The 16,940-nt window shown below is 45.7% G+C and overlaps 1 protein-coding gene across 4 annotated transcripts in view; it reads left to right on the forward strand.

Moving 5' to 3' along the window:
* Positions 1–16,940, forward strand: part of SFMBT2 (Scm like with four mbt domains 2) — a 127,496-nt gene that overhangs the window by 84,720 nt on the left and 25,836 nt on the right. For all 4 annotated transcript variants that reach the window (XM_063323668.1, XM_063323666.1, XM_063323670.1 and 1 more), the window contains 5 exons: positions 2,685–2,811; positions 9,301–9,414; positions 10,719–10,761; positions 11,295–11,365; positions 12,479–12,618. In XM_063323668.1, the coding sequence (XP_063179738.1) occupies positions 2,685–2,811; positions 9,301–9,414; positions 10,719–10,761; positions 11,295–11,365; positions 12,479–12,618 (495 nt within the window). The remainder of the gene's footprint in view (positions 1–2,684; positions 2,812–9,300; positions 9,415–10,718; positions 10,762–11,294; positions 11,366–12,478; positions 12,619–16,940) is intronic.

The following is a 16,940-nucleotide window of genomic DNA, read 5'->3' on the forward strand; positions in this document are numbered from 1 at the left end:
GGTTCCTCTGGAGGTTACATAGTCTTCCACCGTACTTGGTGGTCATGAGACCGTGGCACGGGGTGTTTATAAAAAGCAGAATTGAGACAGTCTCACAAGACACTAGCCATGTTTTTGCACGGCATGGTGGAGCCTGTGAAATGGTCCTCCTCGTCTGTGGTGGCCCAAGGGCAGCCTGGCTTGGAACAGACCTTTGACGGTGAATTGATGAATTTGAACACTTTTTGTTGATGAATTCAGAAGACCTGTATCATCGGCAGAGTTTGACCTGGAAATCAAGTCAGAGTTAGGATTTATTTGCCCCATTTATTGTGCCATTCTGTGCAAAACCCTCTGCCTCAAGGGACTCTAAGCTAAGGTTTCTGAAAGCGCGGAGGGAAGCTGGACAATGCTGCATCGCACCAACAGAGCAGGACAACTGCTGCATTTCTTCTCTTCTGCAAGCACCCCTCCCTTTTCTTTATACCTCTCTTCATTTTGTCAAGTAATGGATCCATGCTCTCAACACTGGCAGCCTTGAGAATAGCCTCTGCGTAATATCCTCTGGAGATTAAATCAGTTCGAAGTACTCTTTTTTTTTTCTTTCTTTTTTTTTTTTTAAGGAAACATTCATCAGATGAACATGTGTCTGTTAGTCTTTCACTCTCGATAACACAGTTTTCTGCAGAGAGATGTAATCTCACTGTTGTCGCTTGTGCAACCTCCCCGGCAGGTCGCTCCATTTGTTTCGTGGCTGTGAGCGGCTCTTTGATAGAAGCTGTATTACAAGCACATCTTCCACTAGTGCAGCCAGACGTGATGCTGGAAGTGGATATGCTGTAACTATTTCCCCAGGGGGGATTTTTAACAAGGAGAGGCAGTTATGAATTGGATTGACATGACCAAATGCTTAGTAAAATAAACTCTCAGCTAACTGTTTTGCCATTGATTCTGTATAAATTAGCCTCCAGCCACCGAATTGCAATGAAAGGAACCGGTGTGATGATAAATGACGTTTCCTTGTTAGGCAACATAAAAGGCATTTAAACAAACTCACCCTGCTTTTCTGCAGTCCTGTCCATTGGCAGCTTTTGCAGGGTGAGGCTGATCTGTGTGCTGAGCGAGGCTTGTGACGGTCCAAGCAACGTTTGAGACTAGCAGCGCTTTCTTGGAAAGCCTCTTGGTGAAAATAAAAGACCAAATCCAGAAGCTTTTAGTCTCACAAAGGGCTCCTGGTGATTGTTTAAGGTGAAGAGCCCATGGTCCTAGGTGCTGTACAAATAGCAGAAGGGTTGAATTTTAGTCTGTCTTTCTGTTGCTGGCTAAGAGATTGGTGTCATTTTAAGTCAGCGACAATTATTACCCATCTGAATTAGTCAAAATTAGCCGAGAGGGGGAACCTTTTTGTGCTGTTGCATGCAAACAGAGAGATGCAAGCACTTGGAGCTGATGTGTTGCAGAATGGGTAGGACAGAGGGGAGGACAACGCAAGGAAAGGAAGCTATGGCATGGCCACAGGTGTTGCATTAGTGCGTTTTCAGGGATGGTGGTGGGATATTGAGAAGGGACTGACCTTGAGTGAAGGGAGAGAAAAGACTGGAAGTTACAGAGGGTAAGGATGAAAGTAGGTGAAGAGTAGCTTGAGGCTTGGCTTGTGGGGAAGGTTTTGGAGGGGGTTCTAGGGTCTTGGGATCCCTCTTTACTTGGGATCATCTGCAATGGTGACAAACAGGAGCTGTGGTTTGTTACGGTGGGGCTGAGCCATCCTGGCTCTGGCAAGAGCCGGAGAGACTGGTCAGCAGGCCAACCTCAGACTGAAGCAGTTTGCCAAGGCATATGTCAGCCTACAGCACTGGTACCTGAATGATTTGAACTGCTGCTCCCAAACTCGTAGTACAATGAGGGGTGCTGCATTCTCGCAAGCTCATGACCCCACGTTTTGGTCCTGAGTTTCTTATTTGGGCTGGTGACCGCTCATTTGGGGATCATCGCTATAATATCTGGCCTGGCTTTGCCTTCACTGGAGAAGAGTGGGAGGGCCGCAGATAACCTGTGAAAGACCTGTTTTTTTGGTGCTGTATTTAAGTGTACAGAGGTACTGCTATAGCAGTAAACACAACTGGCTACATCTACACCCACCTGCAGCCCATGAACTTATGTACCTGAAGTCTACAGAGAAGGACCTTGTACATTGAGCTTAAAGTAGTCCCTGAAGAAAAACATACTTGAATAAGTACTCAAATTTCTCCAGCCTCAGTCCATCTGGGCAACTAAATGTGTGAAGAAGTTTCTCTGGTCTCGGGCAAGGTGGGTTATTTGCTTTACGAGGTTTCTCCTGGCAAGGTGAGAGATGCTCAAGCACAGCAGATCTGGGAGCCCTCTCTCTAGTATTTCGTCACTGACAGTGGCAAGCATTCAAATATACTTGGAGCTGGTGTGGTCTAACCTCCTCCCAGTCTCTGAGAGTTAGGGATTGAAGTAAACCATGAAATGCATTGCTTCCTGATTTGTTGCCATCATTGGTTTTTTTATATGAGTGTCCAGGGTGGACATTTTGAATCTGGATGTCTTTGTGTTCTTCAGTGTGTCCTGCACTTCCAGTGAGAAGCAAACCATGCAAAATTTATGCTTCCCAGTGGACAGTCTAATTAAAGTCATACAGTGCTGCACTGCCATGCTTCAGTGTTGGTCCTTGATTCTTTCAGACATCCTTCAGCCGTGGCTTTACGAAGAACATGAAGCTGGAGGCAGTGAACCCCAGGAACCCTGCAGAGATCTGTGTTGCTTCTATCACCTCCGTTAAAGGACGATTAATGTGGCTTCACCTTGAAGGTATGTGCTGTAAGGCTTCCTGTGTTTGTGTGGTTCACTCAAATGCTATCTGAATTTTGTGCTTCATCCTCTGCACAATACTGCTTTCTCCAGCCTTTCTTTTTTATACACATTGACCAATAATATGTTATTAAGAATTATCTTCCCCTGCTCTTTCCATGAGGGAGCCACAAGACCTTCCACCCTCCCATCCATGGTGGACTCTATGAGTATGATCTCTATTGATGATAGAAACCCCCTCGCTGCCATCGTGATAGACCTTCGTCCTGGGAATGGACTTGTGTGGCTGGGACTTCTATTGTGATTTCCAACAGGGTCTCATGGGATCTCCTGTCCCCCTGCAACCTCATTCCTTCCTTCCTCTCCCTTTCACTCCTTTTTTTCCACCTACACCCATAAGACTTCTGCAATATATGCTGTTCCTTACCATGGCCATCACATGCTCACATCCCTCCTCTTCGTGATTCTACAATTTCTTTCGTTGATCTAAGAGAGCTCTTGCAGGCAATAACTCTGTAGTACAGATTTTAGAAAGCAATCATCCCATGGAGAACACCACCACCATACAAGCAGTATTAGGAGGGTGCTGAAAAACTCACAGAGCATAATACCGTGACAAAACCTTTCGTGGAACGAGGTAGAGAAGAGCTCGTTTTTAATGTGGTTTTGCTCTTGGGACTTTCTCAATTCATCTTGGCAAGGAATTCTTAAGTAAGTATAATTTAGAACAACACAGGGATTCTTCTTATTATTATAACTTTAAAAGCAGTGTTATTTTTAAAGTCACCAAGAGCAGAAAGCCATGCTCATTTAAGTGTTTTGATGGGTCCTACGACAAACCATGAAGTTGTTGTAACATGCATCATTGTCACAACATAGTTTAATTTTTACCCAGCAAGGTAACACGCTGTTGTTTTGAAGCTACTGGTTTCATCTGCAATGAATGTAAGAGCTTCAGTTTCCCTCTGAAATCAATAGTAATTGGGTCTGCATCAACTGCAAATGTAATATGCTTCTTTGCTTTCTTCTGGAGAACCATGAAAATATCAAAGGCACTTCTGGTGGCCCATAGTCCTGCTCATCACCAGCCTCTGTAAGATCTGTACCTCTGCCTCTTGATGAATGCATAAGGCGGTCCCTTGTGCTGCCAGCCCTGACACAGTCAAAAATCAACATCTTACTGGAACCCTCCCATTTGCAAAATAAAATGTATTTGGTTAAACTACCATGATGGTTCAGGGAGACCTGATGTCAGTCACATGCTGGTAGATACTGTGCAGCTCTGCTTATGCCTTTCTGATCGATGCCACCAGATGTTTCAAGGCATCCCTGAGAGATTGGGCTGATGAAGGAGCAGCATTTCTTGAACAGTTGCTACATACAGGCCCAGGAAATACAGTGGTATGTTGTCTCGATGAGCTGGGTGGAAAGCAAGGCGTAATCATATTCTGCAGCTCAAGGAGTAGTGCATGTTGTTGGTTTCCCAGTCTCCTAACTGGAAGAAGGGATGGGGACAAACGAAGCTTGTGCTGGGCTCCAAGTTTGCAGAGCTGCCCTGCAGAGAGCAGAATCAAGAGGAAACAGAGCAAGTCCTTCCTTTGCTAAAGTCGGTGACACCTGCTTGTTCTGTGGGAACTCTGTAGCAGGAGGTGGGAGGGAGGAAAGAAGTCTCCTGTGTCTTCTCTGGTAGCCCATGTATGGGTCAGTATGGTGGCTCATGAGTAATTCTCCTGAAGTGCATTAAATCCAGGCTGCTGTCAAGATCGTTTCTGCAAAAGCAGTGTGAACCCTCATTCTCAGAGATTAATGCAAGTTTGCTTTGGCCCTTCCAGCGTGAAACAGCTAGGAAGGAGTAAACGGGAATATGATTTCAGGAAAGGACAGAGGAACAGGGCTCACAACGAGGGCTTCTTGCAAAGATCCCATATGAGATGAAGTCTCAAGCCTGATCTGTACAAAAAGTCACTTTCCCTCCTCTGCAAGATGCTCAGCTCTCAGTGTTTTGGGGCTGGAAGACAGTGGAAGCCAGATTGATACTGACTGTATGGCTTCTTCATCACCTGGCAGATCATCTTCAGCATCGTGCTGCATTGATTATAATAACCCAAGAAGCGTTCCAGCATCTCACAATGTGCGGTGCAATTTGTACAAGAGGAAAGGTCTCTAATCAAAGCCCTTAAAGTTAGCAAAAACATTGTCAGGTAACCCATAGTACCTCATCTGTGCTAGCAGCTTGCTCTAAAATATAAGAAAGGCAGATATTCTGTGGTGTTTAGCTCTGTGAAAGTAGCATTATATGGTAGATGATGTCTCCGTGATAAATCCGATTCTCAGAGATTTATAACTCAATTGCTACCTAAAGAGCTAAAGCTTATCAGGCCAAACCATTCGGGCTTCTTGTGTCTTTGCTGCTAAGCCTCGTGGTTTGGTCCATCTCAGATCTGAGGAGAGCAGAGCTGCAGTTTGTGCCAAGACGCAGCAGAGGTGGGGGATGTGGGAGAGCTGGGTTGTCATCCTTCTCCATCCCTGACGTAGAGCTGTCACCCCGGGCACATTGTCTCCTCTGGGATTATCTCCAGAGCAGGTACGACTTTGCATCTTTGCTTTTGGTAGAGCTGCGTGCAGTGGCGGGTTTTGGGGTGTTTTCGTCTGAGATAACTGGTTACCTTCTGACTCGAGGTAGCTGAAGCGTGTCTACAGCCTGGCCTGGACATGGCAAATATTTTTGTTAAAGAGCTGGAATCAAGAGCTGGAATCAACACTTGTTTGAAATTCAGTTCTCCCTAAGGCTGTTGTCGAATTCACACCCATCTGGTCAAGGAATCTGACCCATTTTGGCAACTCCCCTTCTTAAATGGCCAGGTGCCTTCACTTTCATATGCAGATTTTATGGGATGTGCTGTGATACTTTCAAAGGGACTCCATGCTCACTAAACTCTTGTCCATTATAGTGGATAGGAAGTGCTGTTTCTTGGGTCTTTAAATCAACTAGTCCTGAAAAACCCTGGATAGAGGCAGGGAGAGAGCCACACACTCCCACCTTGCTCCCCTCCCTCATCTCTTTTTCCCTGCCCCTTACTCTTTTGATTTCTTAAAGGATGTTTTTTACATCTTGTTGTAAAAAAACCAAACCCTGTCTGCATCTCCTTGTCTTTTGGATTCTGATATATAGATGCTTTACACTTGTTTTATATCTCAATACCAGGAACAGAATGATCTGTAGTAAAAGGAAAAGATGCAAAAGACTGCAAAAATAAAAAGAAGTCTTTGCTGCTGTTGAAATACGTGATTACAGTATGCACAGCGTTGTGCTAAAACTAGGCATTAAAAAAACCCACACAAAACCCTGCTTGCAGAGTTGTAAAATAAATGTGGCTTGAACTGTGGCATGTTTTTTTGGACTCCATTAATACACTATTGTTTCTAACTGATTATTTATATTCTGGTAGCAGCAAGACTCCCCAACTACCATGGGAGCCCATCGCCGAAGACCTCGGGTCCCACCATTTATCACGGGCGCGTCTGAAGCTTTCATTGTTGCCCTCCCAGTTTCGCTGTTTGACAGCCCAAACTGCAGCCGTAAAACAGGACGCAGTAGTTAAGCAGCGTCGAGTTAGACATGAGGGAACATTGCTTAATAAATCACGCTTTGTACAGTAGCAAAACTCTGTAAACTTGAGGGCGAGCGTTTAATGAGCAGCAGTATAGTTCCCCCGTGGTGGAAGAGGAGCGCAGGGATGATCCGCGGCTGTGCGCATCCCATCACTTTCTGCTACTTTATTACTCATCATCTGCATTGTTAATTTTTACTCGTTCATTTTAGACTTTAAAGCTGAAGCTTTCTGGTGTGAATTTATACAAGTAATAAACGCACACTCTCTGCACAGCCAAGGAATTTGAGGAAAACCCTTTTGTTAATCACTTTGCCAGGGAGGTTTTCCATAATTTTCCCTTTGAGTGTTTTGCGGAGTTGCTGCTCTACTGTGCCCCAGATTTGTGGTAGGAGAGTTTTTCTCACCCTATTCCCAATCTCCCTGTTCCCTTCTTTTCCTTTAACCTCTCAAGTCTCGTGGACACTTCTTAGTCTGAGAAGACGGCAGCATAAAATGCAGCAAATGAAACTAATGAGTCTTGAACAAGCTGTTTTCCACTTATATGAGTGAGGCCAGATGGAACAGCAAGGTGTCGGAAGTGGAAGGCAGGGTTATCAATTGCCAGCGGGAAGAAGCAGTGCCTGGGAGGACAGAGTAGCTGTGAATATGTCTTACAAGAGGAACAGCGGTGTTGCAGGAGAACAGACATCATGGTGCTCCCTTGCTCATCAGGGCAGCTGCAGCTGTAAACTTTGAAACCAAAATTTTTGTGTCCCATCTACCATTGTTTGCAAGCAGGAAAGCACATCTGATCTGTTTATTGGGTCAAATAACACTGTAGAACAGTTACAGTAGTGAAAATAATGGATTTTCCCAGATCTGGTGAAATTTCAGTGGGGATTGTGTTGATCTCTTGCTCGATCCATGACTTGCTCACTTCGTGCTGGTCTTGCCACTGATTTCAGCAGCTCTCACATCAGTTGCTTTGCTGGATTTGTGGCATTAGACAAAAATGTTTTGCCCACTGGAGAGCACAGCTTTCATCGGGTTCAAACTGAGCAGTGACCCCTTGGTATGTTTCTCATGGAGGGAAATGCTTTTGCAGGGGATGCCAGCTCCTGGGCCCTCGCATTGAGGCTCAGCCGCTCATATGAGCAGGTTGTGTCCTGTATCGCGTGCCTTCATCCCATTCTCTTCCCTTCCCCATGTCCCAGTGAAATAGAGACCTTCTTCAATGTGTAATACGTGAACAAATTCAGGGCTCAGAGGAATACCATGAAGACATCCATGAATCTATGCAGACATCATGATTTCATTTTTCTAATTATTTCCTCCAGCAGTGTGAGCACCAGCACCTATTTTCCTGCTTCCTTTGGGTTTTCATACAGCCACGCACTCTTAAAAGTGCAGCAAGTTTATTACTAGAGACAAGATTGATCCAAATGCCGCGTCGCAGCCTCGATACCATTCCCATCACAAAGTTCAATTACTGTTTCAATTACACTGCAAGCCCTTGATGAACATTCATTAGTGGGAAGTTCCCCGTAGTCATCTGGCTGTGCACAGTCAAACGCTGCTGCATTAAGCAGGAGGCAAAGATGCTGTAACAGATGCAAAGGCGAGGATGCTGCAGGGGAAGCTGCTGATCCTTTGGTCTCTTATTAGGAGATCATCTCGTGCTGGTGCTGGAGATATAGGTTCTAGGGTAGAAATGGCAGAGGGAGGTGAAGTTGTTGACCAGGCTGTGCCAGCGCAGGTGGACTTCAATTGGAATAATTAAATGGTGTCTTGACTCAGGACCCAGGGTTGTTTTCAAAAGAGCTCAAAGCCAGCAGGAGCATTTCCATTTGCTGCAATGGGCTTTGAGTGTGACCCACATAAACCAAAGACAGGAGAGTGTCTTCTAAAGGAGACGTAATAACCAAACTGAAGAGATTTGCTTTAAGCAGAGATTTTCAGTGGGGTTTTGGAGTCAGTATTATGTCAGAGATCTTAGTGCATCTGTCCCACTTGGCGTTTGAACGGAATGGAATGGAATGGAATGTGTTGGGTTGGAAGGGACCTTTAAAGGTCATCTAGTCCAACCCCCCTGCAGTAAGCAGGGACTTCTTCAGCTATATCAGGTTGCTCAGAGCCTCATCAAGCCTGGCCTTGAATGTCTCTAGGGATGGGGCCTCCCCCACCTCTCTGGGCAACCTGTGCCAGTGTCTCACCACCCTCATTGGAAAGAACTTCTTCCTAACGTCTAATCTAAACCTGCCTTGCTCTAGTTTAAAACCATTGCACTTTTTTTTTTCTTTTACTTTTTTTTACTGCCTCTCCCTTGTTGGGTGATCAGGTGGTGTCGTAATGTAGGAGAATTTGTGGCACCTCTAGACAGAAGAGTGGTCATCTCTCACCCTTAAAAACAGTGACTCAGGGGCAGAACTACATGAAAAAGCTTCAGGGAGGCATTGGAGCATGAAGGTCTATCACATTAGCTATCATCCTGTTACAGCCCATGTGCACACTCGGGCCAGTAAGAGCAAGCACCCAACTGGCCTTCTGCTGACTTGCTTGTGCAACTCTACGAAAAAAACCAAAGGGGCAATCAGGGCGTCTTGTTGGGGAGAGTCATGCATGTTTAACCTTACTGGCTTCTGCCTGCCTCACTGTGTGCTCAGTGTGCTCTTAATAGGGATTTTTCTCTGGAATCACATTGCACTGTAAATGCAACAGCCTTATCATTGCTGTCTGTGCAAAATTGAAGATGAAATGATGCCTGATTTTGATGCAGGGAAGCAGATTTATTTTTACGCGTTCCATCATTTGCTTCCCCTGGTTCATGATGAATGCTCGAATGGCTCTGAGCTTGGTATTCCCATGTCTAAATTACATTATAAATTTGTGTTTATAGGTTTACAGATGCCCTCTCCAGAGTACATAGTTGATGTAGAGTCTATGGACATTTTCCCAGTTGGCTGGTGTGAAGCGAATGCTTATAACCTAACTCCACCACACAAAGCTGTTTGTAAGTACATGGAAACCTCAAGCAGCGTAGATATTACATCAGGGTATTTATCAGGGAGTTTGTTTTACGTCTATAATCCAATTTTTGAAACTACCAGCCTGACTAGTGTGCTGGTAACCAGGCTGTAAGTGTACTGTAATAAATAATAATAGATCTAATTAATGTTCAGACTCTGCAGCACTGGTATTATGCAATTTGCATTTGTCTGTGTGACCAGTCCATCTAAAAATGGGATTGTTAGCTCTGGGAAAGGGTCTTACGTGGTTTGGGGTTGCACAGCGTGGGTTGTGGGTTTGCGATGGGGTTGTCGGAGTAAAACCAGGTTTCGTTGCGCTGAGCCAAGTTCACTCGGGCAGCTGAGTGAATTCAGGACACAGGACCTCAAATTGGAAAAAAACCCCAACATAAAATATAGAGCGAAACGGACATAAAGAGGCCATCCAGGTGCTCCCTCTCCAAAACAGGATCTGCTCCATCTAAATTGAGAAATGTTTGCTGGCCTCCTGTGATGGAGATTCTGCCCCTTCCCAGGGTATCTATCCCGTTATTTCACTTCCCTGACCAGCTCGGAGATTTCCCTGGTGTTTAATTTAAATCTCTCCTGGCATAGTTAAGCCCGTAGTGTTTTGTCCTGCCTCCAGTGCGTAATAAGACCAATTTCTTTCCTTTCCATTTGCATTTGAAGGCAGTTCCTGAGTGCTCAGTGGCTGGGTGTCATTCTCCTGTTCCTCGCAGAAACTATCCAACCCCGAGCTCAAGCCACCAGACGAAAAATTAGCCTCGCTGTTTATATTAATTAACATCTGAAAGGCAAATTTTAAAATGTGTCGACCCTTTTGAAGAGTTAAATATGCTTAAGTTAAAAATCAGGCAGCCGGGGCCTAATTTGGGAGAATACTGCTATGGCAACATTATGCTGCCTTATCGCAATTTATAGCAAGGGATAAATTATGCTGGAGGTAATCATGCTTGTAAAATGTAATCCTATCCATATGTGTTTCTGTATGGAAAAATATTTGTGTTTTTATTTTAATTTTTTTTATACTGATCCCATAAAACACAGTGTTAGCATTCCAGAGGAAAGATTAAATGTATTATTACGTGTTTAAAGTAGGTTTTAATGATGTAGTGACTTACTTAAAAAACACCCAGAAAAGATGGTGATAGTAATTAAGTACCATTTCATTGTGTTAGGAGTCATTTTATAGTCAGTGCATTTATACAGCTTTTTATGTGTTATGAATATACTTTATAGGACAGAAGGGTAAAAAACTATTTTTTTCTTCCTTGCTTCCTTTTTGCAGTGCGAAGGAAGAGAAGAATTGCAGTTGTGCAGCCAGAAAAGCAGTAAGTTTTTGTTACTTATGGTAATGCTTTTACAGAGATGCATCAGGTCTTCCAGAGGGATAATGCACAGCAACTGAGTGACTTTGCTAACTACGGCCTCGATGCTGCAGCAGAGTTGGCAAGGGGGTTCCTTTAAATCTAAAATGTTTGCGAACATGTAAGAAAGCTTTTGCAATAGAAATATTTTACTAGCTGGGGCTGTGTAGCCAGTGACTGATGGCCAGTAAGGGATGCTTATGGAAGACGGATGTGTACCAGGAGGGCATTTCCCTGTCTAGTCCTTGCGGTTTCTAGAAACTAGAATTTAAGGGACCTAAGCATGAATATTTGCAGCCTGAAGGACTAAAGACTGTTTCTGGAGGAGTGATGGATCTGGCTCCTTCTTCTGCAATATGCAGGCCCTGGGCTATGATAAACTGTGTGAAAACAGAGTGGCATTTGAGGTATCTCTACCTCTTGATCCATCCTGAAGGCTAGTTCTGCCCCTTTGCCCCATCTGACACTATTAAATAGACCAAATTGCTGTTTAACAGGTTGCCATCCACAGTGCCTGTTGAGAAAATACCTCATGACCTCTGCCCGGTTCCTCAGCCAGACACAACAGGTAAAGCTGCTCGGCGCCAGCAGGATCCTTATTTCAAGGACCTGTTGCCTGTATGGAGGGGGATGACCCCAAAAAGGGAATGAGGATGTCATATGGTTGGGGAGATGGGACCACATCCTCAGGGGGTGTGAGGTGGCGTGGACCCACCAACAGTGCGAGGAGTCTCTGATGTACAGCACGTGAGGGTCTGGTTTCCCGTGTGCGAACGTCGTGTCTTGCTGGGGTTATTGGAGTTCCCCTGCAGCTTGCCCATTTCAGCTAACGATGTTAGGGCCCGGCTAATGAAACCCTGGTGGAGATGGATGCGGCTTTTTAATTGGCATCCATGAAATTGCTTACACCAGGGCTTAATGGGTCCCTGTGTTGGCATCAAGTCTGTGTGGCACGGCTGCTACTTCTGCTAACGGCAAATGTTTGTCCCCTTTAGCAATGGCAGGAGGCTCTGAGAGTGCAATATTCATCCAGTTAATCGTGTAGACTCTGCAGGAGGGGCAGGATTTAACTCCCTTTATTTCAGCAGGCTGCAGGACACACAGTGGCATCTGAGCCAGCATCCCAGGGCCCCGTTACAATCAAATAGGGAGAAACAGACTCTTTTTGGGTACGATAACCAAAAAATGGATAACCACTTGGATGGCACGTGAACCACATTTAATAGTACCCAGTTCTGTCCATACGTTATAAGGGATCCAGAGTAATCAGCCCGGACAAAGAGAGCTGCTCTGTAGATCCATGTTGGTCAGGGGGATGGCACCGCAGTGCTTACTGGGTTGGACAGTAGCTGAACAGGGGTTTGTAGAGCTCTCCACCTGAATTTTCTCCCTGAGCGTATTCCATATTTGCGAGAGGCAGCTAATATGTTCCCTTTCTGGCAAGTTGCACCTAAGTCACTCGTGTCCATTTGCTAAATCAGTTGCTATTAAAAGCACTTGCTTTTCTCATGTTGGAGGGATTCGTGTAGCAGAGGCTTCTCTACCTCCTGCCCCAGGGAAGGCTTCTTCGTGCCTCCTTTACTCTTCTCGCCTCCTTCCCACATCCAGGAGGAAGAAGAAGGGTCCTTGATTTATTGTACCAAAGTGCTGCACGCACATCAACACTACTTTCTCCTTGCAGGCACCATCAATGGGAGATACTGCTGCCCCCAGCTCTACATCAACCACCGCTGCTTCTCAGGTCCATATTTAAACAAAGGCAGAATAGCAGAGCTACCTCAGTCTGTCGGGCCTGGCAAGTGCGTGCTGGTCCTCAAAGAGGTACGGCTCAGCTATCTTTTGGGGGGACTTCAGGGGAAGACATGGGTCGTGGGTTGCTAGGCCTAGAATTTGAAAAGAAGGCACCCAAAATTGTCCTGGAGCTCTGCAGTGGTTTCCATAAGTTAAAACTGCAAGCTGGGAAGAGAGGGTAGGTATGTGCATTGCAAGTTTTGATGGGAGAGGTGACATTTTTGAAACATGGGACGTTCAGTTAGTTGGGAGCAAGTTTCATCTAACTGTGGCTACTGTGCAAGCGAATTAATGTTCTGACCAGAACCATCACCAAAGAGGATCACTCTAGTTGTTGCTATGAACCTGTTTCTCAGCATCCATGGTGCCAGTGGGACAGCAGATTCAGTGCGGATGACACCTTTGTATGTGTGACCATGGTCCGATGTGGCCCAAACCATCGGGATCCAAAGTGAACAGGACAAAAGGCCAAGAAGGGGGGTGTGTGATGTCCTGAGTGGAAGCTGTGGTGTGCCCAGCTCTTGCTGAATGTGTATGTGGCAGAGTACAACCATGTGTTCACTTCATCCTGACCAAATCAGTGCTTGCTTTGGGCCAAATTCAGAGTGTTGAGGGCTTGCTGTTGACCTCAGAGAAAAGCTAGCTTGTCTGAAAACAATGCATAAATATTTTCCACACATTACAGTCCATATGCAGATGAGAAGTAACATGGGTCCAGGTGCCAGGGGACAGCAAAATGGTACTGTTGGATAAGTAAGGTGCCATTGTTGTCTTAGACACCATTTCAGTTTGACCTGGGTCTTCTAGAAATCCAGATCTTCCAGCTTTCAGATCTCTACCGCTATGAACCCCTCTTGATGTGGATGCAGGGGCATATCTGAGGTCCCTTTGCGCTTGGTGGAAAGGCATGGGAACTTCTAGGTCTCCGTTTGTCTGATGTATTTGCAAGATGCTCAGTGCCCAGCTCAGGGTGCTTGCAGTTGTCTGAAATGAGGTGAATCCCAGCCCTGAACAGAAACACCCGAAAGGTGAGATTCCTCCCAAATCACCCATCACTTTTGAAGATACCTCTGTACTGTACTGTAGAGTGACTCCCGTGTCCCCATTCAGTTCCTCATCACCTACATGCCCTGCTTTATACACAACAGCACTGCTGTTTGTCTTGCATGGTTGAAGGCAGGGCTGTGAAGAGCACCCAGTAATCCAGCTGCCTGTGCAGGTGGGACATTTGCGTCTCAAAGAAGCAAGTCAAAAATAGCCCTCAGCAGAAAGCAGGATAAAGTGGTTGCAGAGCAAAAGTTGACAGCTGCCAAGTTTGAAAGCAAGTCCATAGCGGTTTGCTGGTGGGGAGCATTAGCAATCTGCTGCTACTTGAAAAACAGGCAATGAAAAGCAACATGGGGGAAACATGAGGCATACACAGTCAATACTTATGCTAATGTTTGTTCCTCTTTTCCTGCTGGAATTTGGATTTTGAAAACATAAGCAGTGCAAAGCTTCTGCCAGGTCCTCCCCTAGTATCTTAGGGCTTTGCTGCACAGACTAACACTGGCTTCTCCAAATTCCTCAAGAATGGGACCAATTATCAACTGTGGAAAGCAACCCGAGTCTCCTACAGAAAGGCTGTTTTCTCTTGCTGTGCCTCCTTACAGAATTACTTGCTGAACAAGCTAATAGTGTCAATGAGACATGGGCATCTTGCTTTTGGAGACATGAATGACATGCCAAGGAGCAGGACAATGGCAACGGCCGGGCATTGGTCAGTGTTAAGTTGTAGATAAATTCAAGCTCATTCTGTCCACGGGGACCAGGTCCAAATTCTGGTAAAGAGTGAAGAGAAGACATTCAGGGTGTTGCTGTAGGGGAGATACACCTGTTTTCTATCAGCTGCTGCTGAGACGAGAAAGGTGTTCAACAGCTCAGAGAACCATGGGCAGGGGCAGGATAGGGGTACCCAGCACGCAGAGGAGGCGAGCAGTGGCAAAGAAGACATCCCTGCATCGAGTTGAAGATCGGTAGCAGCTGCCAGAGCACCCAAAAGGACTGTAGAGCTGAGTGGTGAGAACAGTGCAGGACATATCTCCTCTAGCCCAAGACCACGACCACAAGGCTTTGCAGAGCTGCAGAGCTTACAAGAGTCCCCATCCCTCCGAACGCAGTCTTGGTGCTGAGCTTGAGGCCTTTGTCTCGCTTTACACTCACTGATGATGTGGCCCCGAGAATGCAAATGCATTGTAATTATCTCTCTCTCACTATATAGGAAAATTGCAGGCCGTTGTAAATTATGCATCAGCATAACTTGTCTGGAATAGATAAATTATACATGGGCTTTACATCGGCAACACACAGGGGAGGGTGGGAAAGACAACTCAAAGCAACAGCTACGAAGGAAAAGTGGAGTCAGTAGCAGTCTGGCGAGAGCTTTTTAAATCACCCCGGTCTCCAGCCATAACTCACTGCCTTTAGATGCTCCCTAGTTAAAAATCTGCGCTGGTTGCCAGCCAGTTCACAGTGGGCATGTCCATGATGGAGATGCTGCTGTGTTTGGCACTTGATGGAAACCCCAGACTAAAAACAGCTGAACAACCAAGTCCTGCCCCATTCCTCAGCCTGGATTACCTAAAGCAAGAGAGCAGATGTCCTCTCCCTGCTAGCACCAGGTGATGGGAGACCTTGCTCCTGGCTGGGTGCTGAGGGAGTGGCTCCCCATCCTCTGCTTTCCTCCACGCTCAACCGTGAGGGTCGTATCAAGAAATGCAGCACAACTGTAGTACATGATCGTAGAAGCATAGAATGGTTCGGGTTGGAAGGGACCTTAAAGATCTAGATGTAGTTCCAACCCCTCTGCCATGGGCAGGGACATCTCCAGACACCTAGACCAGGCTATTGATGCTCCCCAGCCCTCTTTTTCACCAAGGCCTTGTCCTTCTGTACCTCCATCACTGATGCAGTGAAGCATCATCCGGGATGCAGCTCCAAACAACCTGGTGCTACCAGCCTGGATGCGAATATTGAGACAGCTGTGGGTCAGTACTGCTTGGCTCTGGATCAAACAATGTTAGGAGATACCCTTATAGTGTGGAGTAGGAGCATCTCCTTCCATTTGAGTGGTCTGGGCTCTTCTCACCTGAGGTATCGAGAGAGGAGCAGCATGGGTAGGTTTGCTTTTGTGCAGCGCCTCTTTTCCAGCAGAACAGGCATTTCTGCCGAGTTCTGCGTTCTTGCTGCATCCCCCTGATTTCTGCCCAGTGGCTTTGTCCTGGTGTTGGATTCAGAGGTTGTGAGCTCTGCAGGGGGGAAGCTGCTTAGATGCCTTCTAGAATGGCAGCCCTTGAACGAGATGAGATCTCCCAGCAAACTCTTGAGAGCGAGTGCAACTTATTTGGTAGTATGACCAAATTTCAATTTTGTGCATGTTTGTGTGCGTGTATCCCTGCGTCCGTGCAAAGCCTCAGGTGACTGACGGGTAACTCTTGTGGTGCCTGTTGCCAAACTGATTTTTAAAGCCTAGCGGTTCGTTATTCCTGGTGCCAGCACAAGCCTCGGCTGAGACCAGTGGTTTGTTGTGATTTATTTCACTCCAAGAGGCCAGTGAGGTGGTAATGCCTGTTGTTTAACATCAGCTGCGAAGCTTTTCTCATTCCTGAGATACTTGTTTGGAAAAGAAGTCGAAACTTGGAGCCAAATGCAGTATCAACTATTGCTATCCAGCAACTGCATCTGGGCTGAAAAATAGTGACTGTATAGTAGCTAAGATATGCAATGAATGCTAACTTTAAGTTAAATTAAAATAAACACGTTGTCAGCTTTAGATTCAGTTCTTGGGTCAGAATATCTAAAAACGTACTTCTGAATAGCTCTTCCATCTGTGCCAACAACTTACCACGGCAACATTGTAAACCAAAATGAGGTGTCTTTTTAAGACTTCAGGTGATCTATGACCCACCATATCTTAGGGAAATATGCTGTAAAGATTAATTAGCCTCAGTGCTCTTTTTCTCTCTTTAAAAAGAAAATGGACTTAATGTGACTGTCCAACTGATGCAAACAGGAGAAATGAGGCAGCATTTATGAAGGAAGGCTATTGCACTCTGCAACTTGGATTTTTTTGGAGCACAGCATGAGTTCTTAGGAGAAATTTGCATAATTAAATCATGGTGCTCAGAAAATTAAGTAGCTTCTACTGAGCCTTACGTGTATGATTGAGCCGGGCTGATAGCATTATCATTAGTGATTGGGTACGGTGTTGGAATGGCAGAAACCTCTGTAGTCTGGAAAGATATAAATGCATTTCTGCAAGAGGGTTCACTAACATCCTCCTCAAGACTGCTCTGTGGACTTAAGCTCATCAG

Source organism: Chroicocephalus ridibundus, chromosome 1, assembly GCF_963924245.1.
Source record: "Chroicocephalus ridibundus chromosome 1, bChrRid1.1, whole genome shotgun sequence".
NCBI lineage: Eukaryota > Metazoa > Chordata > Aves > Charadriiformes > Laridae > Chroicocephalus > Chroicocephalus ridibundus.